This window comes from Corvus cornix, chromosome 2 (genome assembly GCF_000738735.6).
Source record: "Corvus cornix cornix isolate S_Up_H32 chromosome 2, ASM73873v5, whole genome shotgun sequence".
NCBI classification, from domain to species: Eukaryota; Metazoa; Chordata; class Aves; order Passeriformes; family Corvidae; genus Corvus; species Corvus cornix.
Window position 1 is genome coordinate 67,953,688 of NC_046333.1, and position 22,837 is coordinate 67,976,524.

At 39.8% G+C, this 22,837-nt stretch overlaps 2 protein-coding genes across 7 annotated transcripts in view; one reads left to right on the forward strand and one right to left on the reverse strand.

Annotated features, from left to right (window-relative positions):
- Window positions 1–12,424, reverse strand: part of FARS2 (phenylalanyl-tRNA synthetase 2, mitochondrial) — a 232,258-nt gene extending 219,834 nt beyond the window's left edge. For 4 of the 6 annotated variants that reach the window (XM_039550218.1, XM_039550220.1, XM_039550217.1 and 1 more), the window contains exons 1-2: window positions 12,317–12,356; window positions 5,706–5,811 (exon numbers count right to left, since the gene is read on the reverse strand). The gene's annotated coding sequence lies outside the window, so the exon portion shown is untranslated. Of the gene's footprint in view, window positions 1–5,705; window positions 5,812–10,818; window positions 10,866–12,316 lie in introns of those variants that run through there. The other 2 variants (XM_039550221.1, XM_020584624.2) reach the window with 2 other exon arrangements.
- Window positions 12,361–22,837, forward strand: part of LYRM4 (LYR motif containing 4) — an 89,857-nt gene continuing 79,380 nt past the window's right edge. Inside the window, exon 1 of the mRNA XM_039550222.1 lies at window positions 12,361–12,507. Within this exon, the coding sequence (XP_039406156.1) occupies window positions 12,422–12,507 (86 nt within the window). The 5' untranslated portion in view covers window positions 12,361–12,421. The remainder of the gene's footprint in view (window positions 12,508–22,837) is intronic.

Consider the following 22,837-nt stretch of genomic DNA (forward strand, 5'->3'; position numbering starts at 1 on the left):
CAACTGCCAAACAACTTCAGTAAACTGGACATTACATTTATGAAACCTATCTGAATAGCCTTTGCTTCAATTCTGATTAACAATGTTTTTTCACATTCTTTTTCACTAAATGTTTGTATTAAAAATGATAATTTAATTTTACCATCTCAAAATTCATCTCCCAGTGCTGTTCAGGTGCTTTGTAGCCATGGTTTCAGCAAATGTCCTTTCAGATCAGCCTAAAGGCTCTCATTCCTTTAAAACAGAGCTGGGAAGGAGCTGGTCAAAAATCTTTATTTAGGAAATCAATATATGCATCACTTTTAATAGCCACCGCATAATGTCTCAAATGCAATGAGTATCACATAGGAAATTAAATAATAATTAAAAAAAAAACCTTTCCTGTTCAAGAATCAAGCCAGTTAAATGAAAACTGAAGTTGTCAGCTTTCAACAGGAAGAATAGTGTCTATGCCTGAAACTTCCCATTTCATCTATACAAGGACACAAGCTTAAACAAAAAATGGTGTTTTGGCGTAGTTTCAATAACATTTATGCATGCAGTGCTGCCTAGTTGGCCACCTTACCTCTTTCCTATTCTAAGACAGATTTCGAGCCTTTCTTGTTGGAAAAGGCTTTTTTTTTCAAATCATCACCTCCTTCTACTTCATGTTGGAGAAACACACTAAAACCAATGGAAAGGGAATGGTCCTACAACTTTTATTACCACACCTCAGGTCTCCTTCGCTGTACCTACTCAGAAGCCCTGGACAACTCTGCTGTGCCACTGGGAACCTAATGACCAGGGAGTCAGAGCTGCAGGATTTTATTCCCATGCAATGCAAAATTATCTCTCATGGAGACCTAAAATCCTGAACTGGAATGTGAAATGATCTCCCAGTATGCTTGCCCCTTCTCTCTCAACCCCTCTGTGAGATGAAAGAGGTGTAAAGAGAGAGATGTCAGAAAAGGATGACTGAAATCCCTACCCTCTTTCTTCTGTTTTGCTTTTCCAGAGAAGTTTTCTGCAGAGCCACTTTTAGGCATCCAATTAAAAACAATATTAGCAGGGCTTTTTTACTGGGTCCAGACATGTAAGAAATGGTTCTTAGACTCAGCCCTTGCCTGAGTACACCATAGTTGCAAAATAACAGAGTTAGAGTTTAAGGTACAATGAGTAAAAACGGAGCCCTATAAATTTACCCATGTGCTAATAACTGCTCTTGAGAGAAAAAGAGATACTTTCTTATACTTTAAAACACTGCTAGCAGCTCATTCTCCTTAATAAGAGCCCACTACCTTTGAAATGTTAAATGGAACCTACTAAGAAGTAAATTCTGTTTGCTGTAACACTTCTTAGATAATGTGAAAACCTTTACTGGTTTTGTACAATTCCCTATCACTGAAGCTCTTTTCTGTTGAGTGAGTGAAACAGAAATCAACAACCAGCTTTTTTTATTCTCCCATTTTTGTGCTAGTGACTTAGGCTGTTGTTTTTCCTTACTGTTACCATAGTCTAGAAGCAGAAGACACCTTCATCTCTCAAGAACTACTACCCAAAGTCTTAAGCCAGAATTGCAAATACGTACTATGTCACAACAAACAAAATTTGTTTAGAAACTCTGTATCATCATTTACATTTGATCCCAAATCACATGTGTTGCAAACACAAATAAAGCATGAAAAAAAATAAAACAAAAGTATAGGGAAAAGCAGCTAGCCTACACAGAGTGCAGTACTGACTTGCATGTTGTAAAAGGAAAAAAAAACCCCACCACATCAGTTTCTAAACGACACAGTTCGTTCCAACCCATTTAACCTACACAAAATGCTGGACTCTCATGAACAGCAAAATTTGCAAACAATACAACAGCTCTGCCAGCAAATCTCACACAATCATAGTATCTGTCTCAATACAGTTGGTCTCACAGCAATACAAATTTCAGAAGGTGAAGCAAAAATGAAGTAAGATTGCACTGCTAAACATTTTCAGTTTGCTTTCCTTTACCCTGGTCTTTTTAGCAAACTTACTTACTCTATTTACATATTTATTTTTTTACTACTCCGCTGTTATTTCCTTGATTCCAGCACTAAAATTTACCATAGGTGAATGGATAATGTATTTCTTCTAAATCCCATATGACTGTCAAGCCTGTGTACTGCCTCCTCAGTCTTCCAACAAACTGCTGAGCCGCAAGATGCAGACTTACTTCACTCTTTGTAGGACAAGTGTACCCAAGAAGAAACAAAAGAATTAACTGCCTAGCCAACCTCCATTAACCACCTTAAAAATTATACTTTGCATATTCTACAGTTATGAGTGCATATGGGTTACCAAAAGACAGTAAACCTGATGCGCAAATATTCTACTTGTATTATGAAACATCTTCTGTGACTACACCTAATAAATGCATTAATTATGTTTAAAGCCTAAGGGTAAAAAAAGTAGTATTTTCCTTAAAAATACTTCAACTGCAACAACTGATACTGAATTATAAACAATGCTAGTTATAAATATTCATGATAAATTTAAGCCCCCTAAATTTAAAGTTCTGCCTATTCAAACAAATATAACTCAAATTTTAAAATGCATTTGCTCAATCCTGTTCCAATTTCCTGATACAATTGTGCTCTGGTTTTGTTAAAAGTTTACAGCCAGGATTAATTCATATGTATTCAGGCAGACCTACCTTGTAACACTGTATTTGATTACATCTGAACACAACTGCCTTTACAGCATCTCAGAGGTGCTGACATCTCCAATAACTTGTTAAAGAAGAACTAGTTCCAAAATATTCTGTAGCAAGGAAAGCAAGGCAAGCATGACTTAAAACACAGATTTAAATTGTGTCTCCATGCAGTCCCACTATCACCAGATTAAAAAAAAAAGGTTTGAAAGTATAACACTAAAAAGAACAAGACTAGTATTGCTAACTTCTTTCTTTGTCACTAATGCTAGAAAATAGGAAATACTTGAGTCCATGGCTCACAGCTCCCTAGGATAATGGGCTTCCAAGCACCTTCATGTTTCAACAACTGTGATGTTACCAGGTAACATCTCCTATAAGGCTTGCTAATACTGATATACTTACTCTACACAAAGCCCAGCACAACGAACAAAAGAAATTCTTTGTCCGAAAGGCCTTGAGAAAGCCACGTATTTTAATTAGGTCAGAGAACCCTTATGTGACACCAGACACATGCAAGTCACGCTTCCCTCCAGAACAAGCTTCAGTGAAAGAAAACTGAAGACAGAGCTCAGAACGCACATCTCAGACTATGGCACAGAAGTATATATATACACATATATAAAAGTATATACATTTAAGACTATGCACAGAAGTGGATGGATGCTCCATCCAGTTTTTAAATAACAAAGGCAATACCCTCTCATCTTCCATTCCGAGCCAAGATATACACACTGACTAGGTGGAAGAAGATATGCAAGTCAGGGAACTAAAGAAAATAACAGCATAAAAGAATCAAGTTTTTATTATTAATGAAGAATAAGATGTTATTATAGCTCAAGGTCACACATGACAAAACAATCTTCAGTTAATGCCACATCTGTTACATACTGAGAGAATCAAAATTAAAAGAAAATAATTGTTTTGATTTTTTTTTCTTTAAAATCATCTGTAGAATTGCAATTTGCCACATGCTGAAAGATCGTGTTCCACACAGGCCCAGCAGGGTCTGCCACTCAGGGTCAAGACTGAGACCACAGGGGACACTAGGGTCAAATGAACTCCTAATATCAGGTGACAAAATAGGATTTGGTAGAATCTGCAATATCTCTTAAATTAAGTTTATTAAAAAATGAATCCTTTAAATAACAACTCAGGTAGTCTGACAAAGTAACTAGAATAAACATGGTGTTCCCACATACTTAGTCCAAGTCTATCCAGCACAGTTTCTGTTTGTAGAATGAATACTATATTAAGAATATAACTTGCCACAACAGAACAGCAATAAAATGGTAGTGTAAAAATAAGACACATTGCGAATGGAAGTGGAGGGTGGAATACGAACCACAATCTGTGCAGGGAGGAAGAGGGACAGAAAGGAAACAGAAAAAGCTGACCTCTATCAAGCAACATCTCTCTATCTGTTTAGAACAACATTCTTTCATAAAACTTGACAAAGTTAGTGTGCCCACATAAAAAGCAAGCAGCTTTACTAAGCTCAACAAAACTTACCTCTATTTAATTACGTTTTAAATATGTGATAATTTTACGCTTACAATACCATGTCTGTCCATTTTACAACAAACTCTTCCCATAGAAAGACTTGGTGTAATTCACTATGCAATTTTCACACTGAAAGTAATTAGTATAATAAAATCAAAGTCAAAACAAAAGTTGAAAAAAAGCTATGTTCCCAGTCAAAATAAGTGAGAAAGCAATTTAAAAAATTATGCTAACACTCTCAAAAGTAAGAACACTCTCAGTGAAGGTCTTGAAAACTTTCATGAAAGTCAAACCAATTTAGAAATCCTACTTACACACAAAAAAAATAGAAGTACTATTAAATCTGTGTGAGGACCTGATAATTTGCTCCGTTTACCTGTTTTCTCCGTTTTAGATGCAGTGCATCTACTTCACCAGGAATCATTTCCAAAAAAGGAAAAAGTTAAACAAAAATTAAAATCAACTGCATAAAAATGAATTAAAGGAAACAAAGCATGTGTACTGCCAGGTTAAAACAAACAATCAAACAAACAAAATAAAACAACAACAACAACAAAAATCCCCACAACCTGACCTTGGTCAAAACCAATACTAGGCTACAAAGCATACCTGAAAAAGCTAATCACAGAAATTGTAGAACAAGGAGATACTTAATTCAGATCTCCAGAGAGATGAACTCTCACAAATGTTCCCAGAACAGTATTTCAAAGTATTTCTTCCCCCATTCCTCTTTCCCGCCTTTCAGCAGAATGTAAACCCATCCCTACAGGAAAGCTGGCAGCTCCACTTCATAGGTCTGCATCCCCATCTAAATCAACACTTATTCCCAGCTGCAGGGAACTCACAAACTTTATTAGGAGACACTGACCCCCATTACCTTTCACTGATGCTGCCATGGGGTCACATAGATAAGACTGGAAAGTTAATGGTGGGGTTTGTAAATTCCTAACTATTGCCTCTCCAGAGCTCCCTGAGTTCACTCTCCATCCACCAGAGCATCCCATCCTATCCTATCCCATCCCATCCCATCTTGCATCAATAATAACTGGTGTGTAAAGCATGGAGAACTTAATTCTGCCACCTCCTCTCACACTGAACAGCAACTTATTGCCTAGGTAGTTAGGCAGATTCCAAAGGGATTATATTCAAGGATCGGGACATGCTCCAATATAAAGATGTTAAAATTTGTCTTTCTGAATTTCTTTTTCAGAAGATTATTATTTTCTATCTCTCCCTCTTTCTCTCTCTCTCTCATTATTGTTACACACCTATCTTTATGTCTCAAGTCTCATAATTTTCTTTGCATTAGGCGTAAGGAAATGCATGAATTCTATATGGAAAGCAAATTTAGATAGTTATCATACCTGTCCTTAGCAGTCGCTGAAGATGAAGAAAGATATTTTAATTATTAAATAAACTAAAATTTAATTATTAATTAAAATGGACAGGGACTGAAAACTTGTTACTGACTAAAAAGGCTGGCAGTGCTGCTGTCAAAGACCAATTCAGAAAGCTAAATTTATTTTTGATTATTTACCTGCAAGCAGAGATAATCTTTCTTTAGCTCTGCTTCTTTTGCCTGTTAGCTTTAGTCAGTGCTTTGTTCCTTCTCAGGCTGAAAGACAAATTTTGACACGGTCACCCTAGATATAAAAAACAGAAACAGAAATAAAATAAAAATAAAATTCTATCTAGAACTGTGAAGGCATGTAAGGAAGTACTGACAATTCAGCTGATCTTACAAATGCATCAGAAGCATGATATATATAGGAACATGTCCCTAATGCACTATCACTCATTGTCAGAGCTCTGAGGACATAAAACCAATAGTGAGACGAGATGAAAGATCAAAAATGTCAAGGATCATGCAAAAGTAGATACCTTAAACTCTACCATTACTGCAGTCCCTAATATGGCTATATTGTTTTCCTCATTTCAACTAAAGGACTGCTCCATAGTCTTCTTTCATCTCCAGAAACTATTTGCTTCAGCTTCCTATTCAAACTGTTGATTTTTTTTCCTGATCAGAAGTCCAAGCTACTAGAACAAAAAGTCAAACATGGATGCACAGCACAACATAAAATGAAAATGTGCTGCAAGTGGAAAATCATATTCCCCTTCCCCTCATCTGACAGTCAGAAAACTAAATGGATTGCCTACTTACAATCCACTCAGTCCTTGATGTTTACCCATCCATTGTAAAAAACAATTTTGCTTAACTTTCTTCCACTAGAAAAAATTTAAAATATTAGTTCCTTCCACATGCCCCATTATCAGAGGTCACATCTTTCCAACACATTATAGAAGAACTTTCTACTTTTACTTTACCTTGGATAACATGTTTTCTTACATCAGATCCACACTACCTTACATCAACATGATACTTCTACACCTACTAATACTTTGATCTAGGAATTGCTTCCAACAAATAATCACACAAGAAGGATTTATAAGGAAATGGCTACTGAGGTGGAGTTTCAGGGAAGGACTTAAGCAGTGGTCCTTAAGTGGAGCTGGCCCCTAGCATCATCTGACAAGAAAGCCCATGCCCACAATGCAGGGAGCAGAAGAACTGGGATGCATGCAAGCAGCAGGATGTCTTTGATTTCACATGCTTGAGACATGCGATTGGGTAAGCAGAAAAAAACCCCACAGCACACAGGTGCTAGCTGTGCACCAATCCCCGAGACTGAAAGATGGAGAATCTGAGATGAAGGGCATGACCTTTACCACCACAGCATGACCGTGTGCATGCCTGTATACATACTTACATGTTTTTTGCACACTCACATACACATTTATATGTGAAAAAAAAAGATACTCAAGAGAAGAAAGAACTTTGCTCTAGCAAAACATCTGAGGTGCAATCATGATCTTTAACTCAAAAGATTGGCAGTACCATTTGTAACCAACCTGCCAAACTGGAAATCACAAGTCAGCAAAAAATATACAGGGATGGCTACAAAGAGATTCTCAGTTGCTCTTAAACAAAGTATCAGTCCTTGTTTTACAGCTAAGTTTGCTTCCTCAGCTAAAATTTTCAATATCCTTTGAAAGAGGACAGAAATAATATCAAAATAACTACATAATTTAGCCTGTCTGGCTGACAGTTACTGAGAAATAGGATGATAGTGTAAATTGCAGAGGAGGGAGAGGAGTTACACAGTGTGACTCTAAAGGGGCATAAATAAAAAAGTGGGATGAACTCAGGGAAGAGGGTGGCATAGGATGAGCATCAGAAAACATTTCTTAACAGCAATACAATATAAAGTAGAATATATTTTCCCACAGAAAGGGAAGTTATTTAAGGCTGAATTCGATAAAACACTGGAAAGCACAGCAAAGAAAGCATTTCTGAATTGATGAGGTCATGGATGAGAACACTTCATTAATACTGTCCTTCATGCTTCTCATTATTAGATTTCTGAGCAAGATTTCAGTATGACAAAAAATTACACAGCAAAAATATGATAATTTTTTGTTGGGTTCTTGTCTTCATCAGCATTAAGGTTAGAAGTGTTTAGAAGTGTCATTTGCATTTGATGCAACTATTACATGCTGAACTATTTAACCATTATTGGTAATTTTAATCCCTATCAGATATTCTCTTGCCTATAACTGTAACACAAAATTATCCATTTAATTCTGGCCTTTTATAGTGTTTTTATTTCAAGCATTTCATAGGACTTTACCAATATACATCCACTAAGAACACCTTTCAAAATCAGTATGGTGTACAGCACTGCATTTCATTGATCCAGAAGTTATCCTGCGACTCCTGAACTGTCCAGCTCCTTAACTGTCAGGTAATACAATGCCCATGAAGTCCTCTGGAGTTGCACATGGCCACAGGAAATTAGAAAGTTAAAACTGTGGCCAACAGGGAAGACAAAATTCAGTGTTTCTTTTAGTTCAATGCCTGCAGCACAAGAGATCATGAACTAGCAAAGGTTTAGGAGCAGTGGTAAAACACGTATTCCCTTAAAAGACCTAGTACTACAACAGGCAATGCACTGCTGGTTGTGGTTTGGTTTTCCTATTACTACTATTCTTACAATCTTACTTTAAACAACACAGAGCATTCTGCAATTCAGTTTGGAAAGAGATGGGGTAACTCACAAAAAGATGACCAAGAGAAGAGTTTTGTCACAATTTTTCCTTCCCTCTGAACTCCCAGGTAGAATTTTTTTAAATGCACAAAGAATTTAGGAGTATAGCTGAATTTGAAATATGGAAGTTTCTCCTCCTAAATAAAAATGTTCTTTTCTACAGGGCAACCAAATAAATGCAATTTTTTTAAAGTAGCAGAGTCAATCAAGGCCTCTTGTTGATACTGTGGAAATCTTATTCACCATAGGGAATGGTTAAATTATAGTTTGTTACATTTGTCACTGAAATCCCAAAATTCTTGTGATTTATAATCCTTCTTTCAAAGGTCCTACTCTACACTGTGCAGGATATCACTGTGCACGACCCTATCAACCAAGAACTAAGAGCAGGAAAGAAAAGAGATACCACACCACTGCAGCACAGAAAAATTAGCATGTTTTCATAAACTGAAAAACAATTATTAAAAGAGATTATAATATCACTACAATCAATTATCCTTCTGACCCCCAAAGAAAAATAATGAAAACCAACAGCAGCATGCCAGGAAAGCATGTGCTCTCTGAAAGTGTTCAGTGTCATGTCATGAAGCTGAAATAGTGCACCACAAGGAACAATCCGGCATCAGACGACAGGACATAGAATATGTTCTAGAGAATAGAACAGCTGTTTCTTTCACACCAGTCCACAGCCTCTGCAGGTATTTCATCCAAATTCTTTTCCCCCCCTTGTCTTTTAGCAACTACACACTTAAACATTCCCGGTACTATTATATCCTTTTCAAAGTGCTTATTTATCTCAAGAGATGCAGAAAGGCAAGACATATGCCACCTTTGTTCCCAGACCAAAGGCTGAAAGCAAAAACTTCTATACAAATGAACACCCACCAACCCTAAATTCAGGTGTAGTTTTCCCCTCAGGAATGAGGAGGTAGCTAATGAAGTGGTTATTACTGCTTCCCCATACACAGGCTCCAGTGTCACAGGACACACAGCGGTCATTTGGGCTGTGTCCATCCTTTCAGTTCCCTGCAGGCTTGCAGTGACATTGCACATTAACAAAGGCCAGCAGAAACACGTGTATCCCAGTCACAGCAATGTCCACTCCCTGCAGAATGACACGACTTCCGGGACCATAACCCATCTCTTCCAAGAAACCACAGTAGCAAATGCGGAAGATTATAATTAATTTTTCCAGTTAACAGTGCCAACCCAACTGCACAACGGTGACAAGTTTCTGCCAAAAATTGATCTTCCCTCCTTGAGTGTATTAAAGGTTAATCTAGAAAAGGGAGACAAGAGGAAAGACTTCTCTCCTTTGATAGATTTACTCTGCATTTAATCACGCATTGTATGCGCTTACTGCTTATTCTAAACATAGGGGGTTTCTAGGCTTTTTCAAGAGACAAACATGGTTACCTAAAAAAAAAAATGTAAAAAAACAAAACTCACAAAAACTGTCAGGGAGTTTCACGAGCAGGATTAGCATCTGAGGCTATCTAAAAATAATTTATAATTACTTTTCAAATATTAAATCAATAGCGTTCTTGTAAACAAAATTTGCTTAATGCTTTCATCCCAGTTACTCCCTCATCATTTAGAGATACAGACTGCAACATGAAAACTTTATTTCCAACAATACCTGAGGGCTGTTGTAAAATTAGATGGAACAACTGCCACACTCATCCACAGAATGACATCACATAACTTTGCTAAACTCTCAAACCTAAGTTTGGCTCTGTATGTGACAAAAACATTATCTTTTTAAGCTGTCTGAAGCCCACCATCATAACAAAGGGCAAGGTGGCCACTGCTACTTTCAGGGAAGACGGTAAGTCCATAGATACAAAGCCAGAGTTCTGCTATAATACGTATTAAGCAGCCCAGCCAGCAACAGCTGCAAAGATAGGGAGCATCAGCACCCCAAATGGGCTCTGATTCTGGCATGGCAATTTGCATCAACAACATGGCTTGGGCTACAAGGAGCATTTGGTTGGTCCCACTGGCAAATGAAGGGCACGCTTGCTTTGTATTTCTCCATGTGGGTGTCCTGAATGCCAAGACCTAAACCAAAACACACTGCTTTACAGCTTACAAGGGAAGGCCTCAAAAGCAATGCTCATCCCAGTACTGCAGCTGCATATGTTTTTCTACATTTCCTGTAACATTTCTAGTTTTGGTTTTGATAAAGAGAACATCCAGGAAATTTTCTGCATACGGAAAATCTCCATTTTCAGAAGCCTAAAAGGGCTGCTAAAACATAGCATACCTGTAAAGATAAACTTGAAATAAATTCATGTGTCTATACTAATTACATCCAAAAGCACAGAACTATTTTAGTTCTTTAAAACAAACTGTAAATTGCATCAGATGTAAAACTGACAAGAATACTCAAATGCATATGCAATAAAATATGAGTTAAATTAGAAGCAGCAATTGAAGCACTGTTGCCAGAGATATGTAGAGTATCTACATGATAGTTGTTTTACACATCTACTTTATAGAAAACAAACTGTGAAGGAAGTAGGAACCCTGTCATGATACCTGAAAGGAGGTTCTAGTGAAGTGGGGTCTGGTCTCTTCTGCTGTGCCTGCAGTGAGAAGACCAGAGGAAATGGCCTTAAACTGAGACAGGGGAGATTCAGGTTAGATAGTAGAAAAAAATGTTTTCACTGTTAGGGTGGTCAGGCATTGGAATAGGTTGCCCAGGGAGGTGGTGGAATCACCATCCCTAGAGGTCTTTAACAGGCACCTGGATGCAGTGCTGGGTGAGGGGATTTAGTGGTTTAGGGGTTACAGTGGCAGTGCTGGGTGGACAGCTGGACTGGAGATTAAAGGCCTCTTCCAACCTTGATGATTCTATGATTCTAAATAAATTGTACTGCTGATAACATTCAAAAATCAGCATTAAATACAGCTGTGGCATAATACCTCTAAGTTACGAAGTTAAGTTTATTCTGCAGTGGCAAAACTTTAAGCAAAGGAGGATGCTTGATGTGTGGTTTAAATAACAAAATTCATCTTAAAACCAGATATTGAGAGAGGAACAACTCAAACATCCCTATAACATAACAGCCCCTGGTACACTAGCACAGATGAACACCGACGGCAAATGTCTATAGTGATTTCAGAGAATCACAGAATGTTGGTGTTGGAAGGGACCTCTGAAGACCATCTAGTACAACCCCTCTGGCAAGGCAGGGTCATCCTGAGCAGGTGACACAGGAACACATCCATGTGGATTTTCCATGTTCCCAGAGAAGAAGACTCCACAAACTCCCTGGGCAGCCTGTTCCAGTGTTCTGCCACCCTTAATGTAAAGTTGCTTCTCACATTGAGGTGAAACTTTTGTGTTCTAGTTTATGGCCACTGCTCCTTATCCTTTTGCTGGGCATTACTGAAGAGTCTGGCATCAAGCTCTTGTAACTCACCTTTGAGATATTTATATTATGAGATCCTCTGACAGTCCTCTATTCTCCAGACTAAACAGGCCCAGCTCCCGCACTCTCTCCTCATAAAGACAGATGCTCCAGACCCCAAATCATTTTTGTGGCCTCAGCAGGACTCTCTCCAGTACGTGAACACTGACTGCAAATGTATACAGCGGTTCCGAGGCAACCCCCTGCACACATCACTTGTTGCTCCTTTCCTGCCCCAGTATCCATCCCCCCGCGCCAGCATCCACCTCCCCGTGGCACACCAAGTACGGGGCGCGCACACCACGCTGCTGCCCTCGCCGACCACCGCTTCTGAGCGCTGGTTTCGCTTTCCCTGCCGCTCGGGCCTTCCCTCCCCGCCCTCGGGCCCTTCACAGCCGCACGGCCGAGCCCGACAGGCACCCCCGGGACAGTCGCGCCTTGTGATTCCCGCCGGAGCTACCGGGCAGGCCCGACCCGGCGAGACCCGGGAACCGACCCCGAGTCCCCCGAGCCCACCGCCCCCGGGGCTGCCCCGGCCGGGGACGCGCCTCGCCCCGCCCCGCCCGCGCCTCGCGCCGGGCCCGGCCGAGCTTTGGCCGCTGCCGCTCCGCGCCGCCACTCACCGCCGGCCCTGCGGCCCCGCTCCGCCGCGGCTGCGCCCGGCGCGGGCGGCGGGAGGGCGGGGAAAAGGGGCCTCGCCGCCGCGGGAGGAGCTCGGTGTCGGCAACATGGCAGCGTCCAGCCGTGCCCAGGTGCTGCGGCTGTACCGTGCCCTGCTGCGGGAGAGCCAGCGTTTCAGCGGCTACAACTACAGGTGCGGGGAAGGGCTCCGGGGCGCGGCGCACGCAGGGCTTTCCGCCGAGGCGTGGGGTCCCGGCGGTGCTGGGGACAGGGGCGCGGGGGAGCTGCGGCCTCCGGCAACCCCGCGGAGGAGCCGAGCCGTGCCCTGGAGCGACAGCGGGACCGGCACCGGGCCTGGACCCGCCTCGGAGCGCAGGGAATGGGCAGCCCCCGGTCCCTCTGCCAGGCCCCGGGCTGCCGCAGAAGCACCAGCAGGCTATGCCTGCTGTAGGGAGAAGGGACAGGACAGAGACTGTCCCAACCTGGAGTCTGGGGTACTTGTGCTGAGTCTGGGCTCCTCAGTAGAAGAAGGAAGGACAAGGAGATGCTGGAGAGGGTCTAGTGGAGGGCCACAAAAATGAAGAAGGGTCTGGAGCATCTCTCTTCTGAGGAGAGACTGCGGGAGCTGGGCCTGTTTAGTCTGGAGAAGGGAAGACTGAGAGGGGAGCTCATTAATGCATAGAAATATCTCAGGGCTGGGGGTCATGAGGATGGTGCCCGACTCTTTTCAGTGGTGCCTGGCAACAGGATGGGGAGCAATGGCCATAAACCAAAACACAAGAAGTTTCACTTCAACATGAGGAAGAACCTCTTTACATTGAGGGTAGCAGAACACTGGAACAGGCTGCCCAGGGAGGTCATGGAGTCCCTCTGTGGAGACATTGAAAACCCATCGGATGTGTTTCTGTGTCTCCTGCTCAAGGTGACCCTGCCTTGTCAGGGGGGTTGAACTAGATGATCTCCAGAGATCCATTCCAACCCTAATGACTTTGTGAACCTGACATAGCCCATGTCTGGTCTGTGTGCTGCCCATTTCCTGCCCAAGGAGAGGTCAGGCTGCAGCCAAAGCCTGGCACCATGTGCTGTGTCCAGGCTCAGGGTGCAATGAGGGATCAGGGTTCACTCTTCCTGCCAGTCTGTGTGGCTCCCTGCCTGCCTGCCTCCTCTGGCTGTTGATGAAAGACATGCACCGTTTTTTTGCCAAAGGTTAGACATAGGCCTGGACTCCATTAGATACCTGCTGTGTTCACAGGGGGTGGTACTCACCCACACTGGCAAAATTGTATTGCCCAATGGTAGTTTATTTACTTTGCCACTCAGTTGCACCATGAGAAGAGACATGTGAACTACCTGTGCTGTGAATCATCTCCCAGGCAAGAATTGGGAACAGAAGCCTTTAAACTTTCATAACTGTGGTGAGCTCTGTGCTCTGCAAGGCACAAGTATTCCACAAACCTCAGGTGCAAGGGAGTGCCCTGAGAAGAAGGACTGTGGGGCTGAAAATGAGCTGGCACTAATAAACCTTCATCACTGCCTCCACGCAGCAGTGTGTGTTTGCATCATGCTCTGTTGCTGTCAAGGCTTTCTCCTGCTCTTTGCTGTCCTGAGTGTACCTGATTGCCCTTGTTCTGGCTAAAAACCAGAGGATTGTAAATGGAGATGGCTTGAAATGTGCAGTTGGTGAACAGCTGAATGAAGCTCATGTCTGGGCCACGACGTGTTTTCAGCAGTGGGTTTGTACTTAGGGCTAAGCAGGGAGGAAGTGAAGTTCACAGCAAATTTTAAAGGATACAAATCATATGGTATATTTACCATGCAGATCTGGTTTTTTGAGCATATCAAAGGGGCAACTTGCGCCATATCACAGCGCAAGTTGCCCCTTTCCTTAAAGGAAAGATCTCTGGTTTTGATGGGCCTGTCCTTAGATACTGTAAAATCAGAAACTGTCTAAAATCTTGTGGTGTATACACATTTGTGAGCACTAGAAGCAATAACAGTTTCCAGCAAGAAAAGATCAGCAGCTGTTACATTTAGAGGTCTGCTGTGACCACAACAACAGTTCTGCCTCGATGTTTACTCCACACCCATAGGTAAAAGGGACACCCCGTTGGCTTCTGCACAAGATAAGCAGCTCTGCCATGTCCTTAGGGCTGCTGTAATGTGATATGGCAGTGCAAGGGAGTTAACCCAAGGACTTTGTAAAGAACCAACTTCAGCAAAGTAGAAGGTATTACAGATTAGTATTATTGATTCATGGCTTCAGCTAGACAGTGTCTGAATACTTTATTACTTAAAATTGTGTATTTGTAAGAGTATGTCTGGAGTATGACCAGCTAGCTATTGTCTCCTTATTTGCTTACTGTGCTTTTTCTCCTAATTTTGTTGCTCTGGTTTAATCTGGCAGGCAGCTAAGCACCACACAAGTGCTTGCTTGCTCCCCCCTCCCCAATGGGATGGGGGAGAGAACTGGGGGAAAAAAAAATAAAATTTGTGGGTTGAGGTGAAGACTGTTTAATAGAACAGAAAAGGAATGGATAATAATAATAATTAATTAGAATACACAAAACAAGTGATGCACAGTGCAGGTCACCACTGGCAGCCTTCAGAATAACACAGGAGCATCTCCAGTGTCCTGAAGTAAATGTCACAGAGTGTTTGGACACCCAGATATGGAGGCCAGGTTTCAACAGCAGGGAGAGGGAATTTAGTAGACTTTAAGTAATTTCATATCTGCCCTTCTGCCCTATTACCCCAGCAGACAGTCTGAGCATGGGAGAGTGATTTGTACTGGAGGAAAATCAATATGCAGAGTGGCAAGATGTCAGGTTTTGAGTCAAAAAGGTGGTTTTTAACAAGTGTGCTATTTTCTTCTGCTTGGTTGACAAAAACTAGAACCTCTGATGGTTTATAATATGTTAGATTGTAGTCTCAACTAAATGGTTTTAAGGGATATTTCTAAATATCATTAGTGATTTAAATAAATATTGTGAGTGGTTTCGGTACAGAAGACAAAAGAATTTATAAACTTGTGAAAGCCATTAAAATACATCTGGTTGCAGATTAAGATAATCTGAACTTAAAAATTTCTTGTTTGTTTAACATGATTGAAGCTCAGTGGTCTTAACACATGGGAATCTAATGGAAAGGAGTTCTCTTCAGGACAGTGCAGAGCTGGAGCAGGTCTTCCCTGAGAGAGTTTGTCATCTGCATTTTTGAAGGTTTTCATGATAGGTTTAGCCAAAGAGCGCCATGGCTGACGTCACCTTGTTGCATGCAGGTCTGTTTCAAGTGTGACATTGAACTGGATAAGCTCCAGACATCCTAGCTAACCAGCTTACTATGATTTTCAGATCCCTAGCCTTCCTTGCCCTATAAAGATACTAACAATGGGTAATAAGTTCAGGGTAACATCATATGACATGCTTCCAGATCATCTGCTTTCTATTTCTTTTATTTCTTGTAGTTATGAGCAATGTCAGAACCTTTGAGCTGCTCTGTTGGATTTTTTTCTGCAAATGATTTTTAAATTTTTTTAAGGTCTTTCTTGATTTATTGCAAATTTATTTCAGTTACTCATTAGGTTCTCTTTTAACTGATGGAAGTTGCATTTTTATTTATAGACATATTTTTTCTTCTCTCTCTAAATTGCATTTTAATGGAATTTGATTTTTCTTTTAGAATGTACAATATTATTTGATTAATAAAATTACCCAGAATATAAAAGAATCAAGGAAGAAAATTTGTCAAAACAGGTTTTGCATTGGAAACAAGTTAATTGAATGCAATTAATTATGCATTCTGTTTCATCTGAGACATGTCCTTCAAGATTTTAAAACTAGTAAATCTGATTTTTGCAAATGACTGCTAACCTAGGAACAAAACTGAGCAAAATAATTTGCACTGTTTTTTTCAGTGCCAGTTGCTTTTCCTACTTTGACTGACATAGTTGTTGATCTGATTTTAGGGAGTCGTGGAATATAGAATCATAGAACAGTCTCAAGATTGCTGCCCCTTGTTCTTCTGGGGGACTTCGATTTACCAGATGTCTGCTTGGAATATAATACCACAGAGAGGAAGCAGTCTAGGAGGTTCCTGGAGTGTATGGAAGATAAATTCCTAATTCAGCTGGTGAGGGAACCAAATAGGGAAGGCGCCCCACTGGACCTGTTGTTTGCCAAGAGGAAAGGACTGTTGTGTGATGAGGAGATTGGAGGATGCCTTGGGCACAGCGATCCTGAAATGATGATGCTATCAATTCGCACAGAAGTAAGGAGGGGTATCAGCAGAACTTGTATTTGGACTTCCTGAGGGCAAATTTGGGCCTGTTTAGGAGACCTGTTGAGAGAATCACTTGGGAGGCAGTCCTGAAGGACAGGTGTCCAGGAAGGCTGGACATTCTTCAAGACAGAAATCTTCAAGGTACAGGAGCAGGCTGTCCCCATGTGCTGGAAGACAAGCCAGGAGGGAAGAAAACCAGCCTGGCTAAACAGAGAGCTTTGGAACAAACTCAGGAGGAAAAAAAAAAGGCAGAGTTTACAGAGTTGTTGGCATTTAGGGGAAAGGGCAGACTACGCTGGAGAACTACATGGGTGTCATGAGGTTAAGCAGAGAGGAAATTAGAAGAGCCAAAGCCCGGCTGGAACTTTATCTGGCTACTGCCATAAAAGAAAATAAAAAATGATTCTGTAGATACATCAGCAACAAAAGAAGGGCTAAGGAGAATCTCCACACTTTGTTGGTTGCAGAGGTAAACACAGTGACAAAGGATGAGGGGAAGGCTGAGGTACTTGCTGCCCTCTTTGCTGAGGTCTTAATAGTGAGGCTTCTCCGGATACCCAGTTCCAGAATAGTAACTTCTCGGGGTACCCGGTTCCTTTCATGAGAGCACCTGGATTTTTGCACAAGTATAGGTTAAGTTGACCTGTACTTGCATAATGACCTATGCTTCAAGGGGGCATAAAGCTGTTAAGATCCTGCTAACAACTCTTTCAAGAACATAACTCACACCAAGTAAAATTTTTTTAAAAACACTCTTTTATAAAAATTAGTTTCTTTCTCTTCCTCCCAACATGCCTTAGTTGGTCACTTTAATGGGAAAATCTTACTTTGCTTTTGGTCCCTGGTCTATAGAATCCTGTCACTGTTTCTTTTTGCACTTTCATCACTTAGGTATTTTAACAGCCACATTAAAATTTTACATGCGACAGTTGTCCAAGCTGAATAAACCTTTTTCTCACTGGATATCCTAATGAAGTTTGTGATTGGCAAGGTCTGCCAGCAGATTGTTTGTTTCTGTGTGTTAAGGAGGTAAAAAAAGTCGAAATGGTGATTAATCAAAAAGAAAATTCAAGACAATAATGGAAGAGGGAGGCATGGTTTTCTGACCAAAGTGGTAGTTTGCAGCTAAGATAAGAAATGCAGGAAAAAATAAAATTGTCAGTTCTGTCCAGCAGAGATGTCTGACTTCTTTGTAGGAGTACAGTCACAGAATTGAACCTTTATGGTACCTGTTTTTCCTCGGCTGTACAAAGAAGGCGGATAACTTATTTTTTCTTATCTCTGTATAATTGCTGACTGTGTTTTGAGTGATTACAAACTTTAGGATTTTTTTAGTTAATTTCCCATTTACTGAGTATATGGTGCTCTCTGATCTACTTGAAAAGTATAAAAAGGTCAGGGCTGCAAGCAGCTGTGGTATTCCAGAGTCCAGGGTGGTTTCCATCCTACAGTAGTGCAGACACTTGTTTTGGCCTGGAGCTGCATGACCCAGAGTCACAGGTAAACAGGCACTGCACATTTTCAGTCACACAGATTTGTGGTTGGCGTTACTAACAGCTCTTTTTTTGGGGAGTTAAATTTTGGCAATTATTTCAATGACCACATCCCATTTAGCCATTATATTATTTTAAGCTCTTTTATATATATTGCCTTATTCTGTCAGATTCATATATGCTTGAATAGAGATGTCAGTATTTTAAGAGCTCTGGATGCTGCTCAATCTGCTGATTAGGATGGGAACTGTGTAAAGGACTGAGATGGTGACACTCTGAATTGTAGTAAAACATGGAAATATATGCACTTTTAGGGAAAATCCAGAGGTATAAGAACATGATTTTGGACTGGGGTCTGACAGTATTGAGGTATTTCCATTTGACTTCAGTATTATATATGTATAAAATATTTTTGGAAGACAACTGAAGCACTCTATTTCAAAAATGTCCAAACATAGTCATTAGATACCCTCAGGACATATTTCTCTGAAATTTTAAAACAAATGAAAACAGTTTTATCAAATATTTTAATTTCTTAATAGTAACATTACCCAACTGCAAATCATTGCATCAAAATTCTGTTGATCTTGTTCATTAGGAATTGTTATCTTGGGTTTAAAGGTTCAATGGTGATTGTCGTTTTCCAAATACATTCACTTTACCCTTGTAAAGTTACACTCTTCCTGAACAATTAATGATATCTGTGCATCAGGTTTGATGTAATTTTCTTGATTTCTTTTTTTTTTTTTTTTTTTTTCAGAGGAGAATTTTGAATAGTAATAACTTGGAGGGAGAGTTTGGAGCACATACAGTCCATACAGAGTTACAGAGTTCTGGAAAAATTGAAATTTAATATTTGGAAGACAAATGGATGGGGCCTCCTCAAAAGACTGATACGCTGTTTTAGTTATTTTATTTTAGTAAAGGCACTCCAAATGTGTAAATCTGCTGTGGCTGTTTGTTATTCTTTGTATAGCACAGAAGAACAGGGACATATTGCTTTTTATGAAAGATTTAATTACCAGTAATGTTTGTTTGAGAACTAATGAGAGTAATAGAAAAAATACTGCCTCTGGCAGTGACTCATTCCCATACACATAGGCTTATGATTTCTGGTAAATGAAAAACACTTTTTAATGTAGCTATAGTATTAAAATGGATTAAAATGCTGTCCCATCTAACCTCCTCCTTTCCTTACTCTTGGATGTGGCTTTAACACTTAGTTCCTCTGGATTCCTCTCTATGCTGCCCATGGTGAAAAGATGCTGACCTCCTAGCATCCATGTGATTCAAGATACAGTAGACACAGGTTATTATAATTTCAAGTATTCTTTAGAAGGTCAGCATTCTGGATTTAAAAAAAAATCCAAGTAATTTAAAAAACAAAGAAAAAATGAAACTGCAGTCAATGAGGCAATGTTTAGAACCACTTCCTGCAGTAATGGATGGCAAGGATTCTCTCTGAACTACCTCCTCAATAGAGCTCTTCCCATGTATTTTGGGGTGCACTGACCAACAAAGTACAGTCCTAGATTATACATAGTTCTCTGTTTTTCAAAAAAAAGTGGGCATCAAAGGAGACTTTCTTGGTTGTTTTCTTGTGTTTGTGAATACTTGAGCCAGCTGTTCAAAGACTGTTTTGCACAGAACTCAGTGCAAAAGTGTCCTTAGTGAGAAATATTCTTGGGGATTCTTCTTGATACAGTTTTTTCTCAAGAATGAAGATGCCACAAATCATCCAGACAGCTTTCTACCTAGGGTGGCATTATGGCCTATGGCCTTCTTCCCTTACATTCTTTTCTGCATTCTGTTCTATTCTATTCCATTCCTTTTTACCAGATCGCTGTATAAAATTCTAACATTCTTCTCAGGATGCAATGCAACTGAAAAGAATTCAGTTGAGTTCAGATGCTTTCTTCCTGAACAGAATGTGTGGGAAATAAAATCCTTTAAACGTTCTTCAGGAAAATTTGAAGGTCCTGTGCTGGGAATGGTATTCAGAGGCTCAGGACTCAGTCCAATACTTAGGACTACACTTTCTTCAGCATCATGTTTGTTACAAATTCTTGGGAAAAGCTGCTGCTTAGACACTTTTTTTTTTTTAAGTTTTTCAATAAATAGCAATTTGTTAAACCTCATTATAGTGTCTAAAGAAAAGAAGCCTATGCGCAAAGTAGATATTATTTGTGTGTATGCATATATGAATGTATTGGTATCAAGAAGTCAGGAATTCACTTCTACTCAATCCCAGTAATCCTTTTGCAAAATCCTTGTTTAAAGGAAGCTGTGAATCCACTCTTGAGACTAGAGAAAGTATGATAGGTGTGTGAGTTTTATTAGAAAATAATCTCCATCAACAGGTCTTGCCAGTCCTTCTGAGTGCTTGTCCAGCATATCCTGGTCTGGAACCATTAAAGATCTGTTTCTAAATCATTAGCTTGTTTAAAAGTAATATTGTCTTATTTTAACTGCCACAGAAAGTGTATGTCTGAAAAAAACTAAAATATTTCCTTGAGACTATAATTCATTCTAGTATATTGCTAGTAATCACTAATCCTTTATGTTATTGAAGCTTTTATAATTAAACTTAATTCTGTGACTTTAGGTGCCTATGAAAATAATTAATTGTATCCTGTGAGGTCTTTGCAGAGTTGTCTCCATCTCTGTCTTGCCCAGCATGTGATTTCTGCTAACTAGGATTTGCTTGCAGGATACACATGGTATTGTTGCTTGGTAGTGTTTATTTAAAGGCATTATATCTTTCCCCAGCAAACATACAGATTATCACAATACTCAGCTGCAGTCACACACAGATGTAAACATCGGCTTATTGTTTGCCTAAGCACGAGGGAGGAATGTATGCCCAGGTTTCCACAGAGCCTTGGTGTTGGAGAAAATTGGTTTATCTTACGAGGGTTACACATTGTGTGAATGTTAAATTTCTGCAGACTATGTTAGAATAGCAATCAAAGAGCCAAATGTGGCTGGGGTGGGTGGTTGGGGGTGTGGTTCAGAGACATAATTTATTTGCATTGTTAGTCACAGTTAAGAAAAGGGGAATTAAAAGTGGAAGGGGCCAGGTACAAACCATCACATTTCACAAAGTTTTGGATTGAATCACTAATAGAATTCTTTGTGAAACAATAATTCATTCATCCATCCATTCAAATATATTCTGTGTTTTTATTTATTTAAATAACATCAGTCGGCCTCCTTCTCAGGAAAATGTTTTAAAGTTAATACAGCTCAAATGAAATGCATAAGACAATCCTTGAAGTTTATAGCTTGAATTATACTGACAATGTCAAATTGAACTGTATTGTGTTGCCATGAAACTAAGCTGCTGCTAAGTTTCAGAAAACTTCTTTGACTCATCTAAAATATCACAGCCTTTTTCTAGTCCAGTAAGTTAGAAAATAGGTTTTCAAATTAATGGTCTTTGTATGTAAACTAGTTTTGAAGGGAGGAACATTGATTGATTGATCTAAGTAGTTTTATCACTGGCCAAAATAAATTAGGTGTCTCACTCATCATGTTTTTTTTCCCTGATCTGACTAATTTACAAAATGAAAATAAATGTTCAAGTGTTTCGTTTACTCAACAATAATAAGCAATGCATTTCATGTAGAACGCTAAATAGGTTTCTTGATTTCCAGAGCTATTGAGTGCATTTTTTACTAAATTTAATTTAGTATTTTCAGTTCATAATTTATACCCAAAATTGCTGCCCATTATTTGCAGATTTTGCATGGAAATATGAATATTTATCAAACTGCTGGTGACACAGTCACTTCCAAAAGCAAAAACAACATGGGATGAATATAGTCCTATAAGCTACGGCAATACAAGGTTGGACAAAAAAGTATACTGTGCATATATCTGTACAAAATGTGAACAAGTGGCAATGCTTGCTAACCTGTATGGACTTCGAGGCTTGGTTCTGGGCTTTTATTTCCCAATAATTTGTTGAAACCCTTGAAGGAGAAATTCTCCATCAGTGTGAGGTATTGCTGTCATTAGCTGGTGCTTCTGCAACTTGTGTGGGTAATTCGTTCCTAGATTGCAAACTTTTTCTGCTACTCTGGGGAGGGGAAGGTCATGTCTCATGTGAAAGGGAAGGTAATCTACCCTGGTCATAAAATGTTATACTAAATAACCTTATGATAAGTAAGTCATTCCTCATACCTCTTTTCCTCTCCTATCCCCTGCAGTAACCTTTAGGCAGTAGTCATCTGAGTTACTGAGTTTTAAGCCAGATGTTAATTCCACATTTAGAGTAAATGTTATCTGAGAAGAAATTCTTGCAGCCAGCAGCCATGTGCTTCTGGGAGGAAAAGGAGTTCGTGTTTGCTGTGTTTTCTTTTTCCTTGCTTGCAGACAGAGGATAAAAGTGCTGCCATCACGCATGTGAGTGACTATTTTTCTGTAACTTTTAATTAGCTATTAAGTACTATCTGGGGGTTTTTGTAGCCCATTTTTTGGCTTGAAATGCAGAATCTTTTTTGATATACAAATGTACCAATCTGAACCTAGCCTTATTAAATATAATATATAGAGAAATAGAGTATGGTAATCTTTTTTTCATTCATAGCATAAGACTCTTAGAGAGAGTGTTAAGAGGTTGACTGGAAGACTCTTTAAAAACTATTGACCTTAGTGTAGCTTCACCTCTAAATTTTAATGTCTGTATTTAATGTACTTGGGCTTGGCTAGATTAAAAGGCGTTTGTCAATGTTTCTCTTCTTTAAAAAG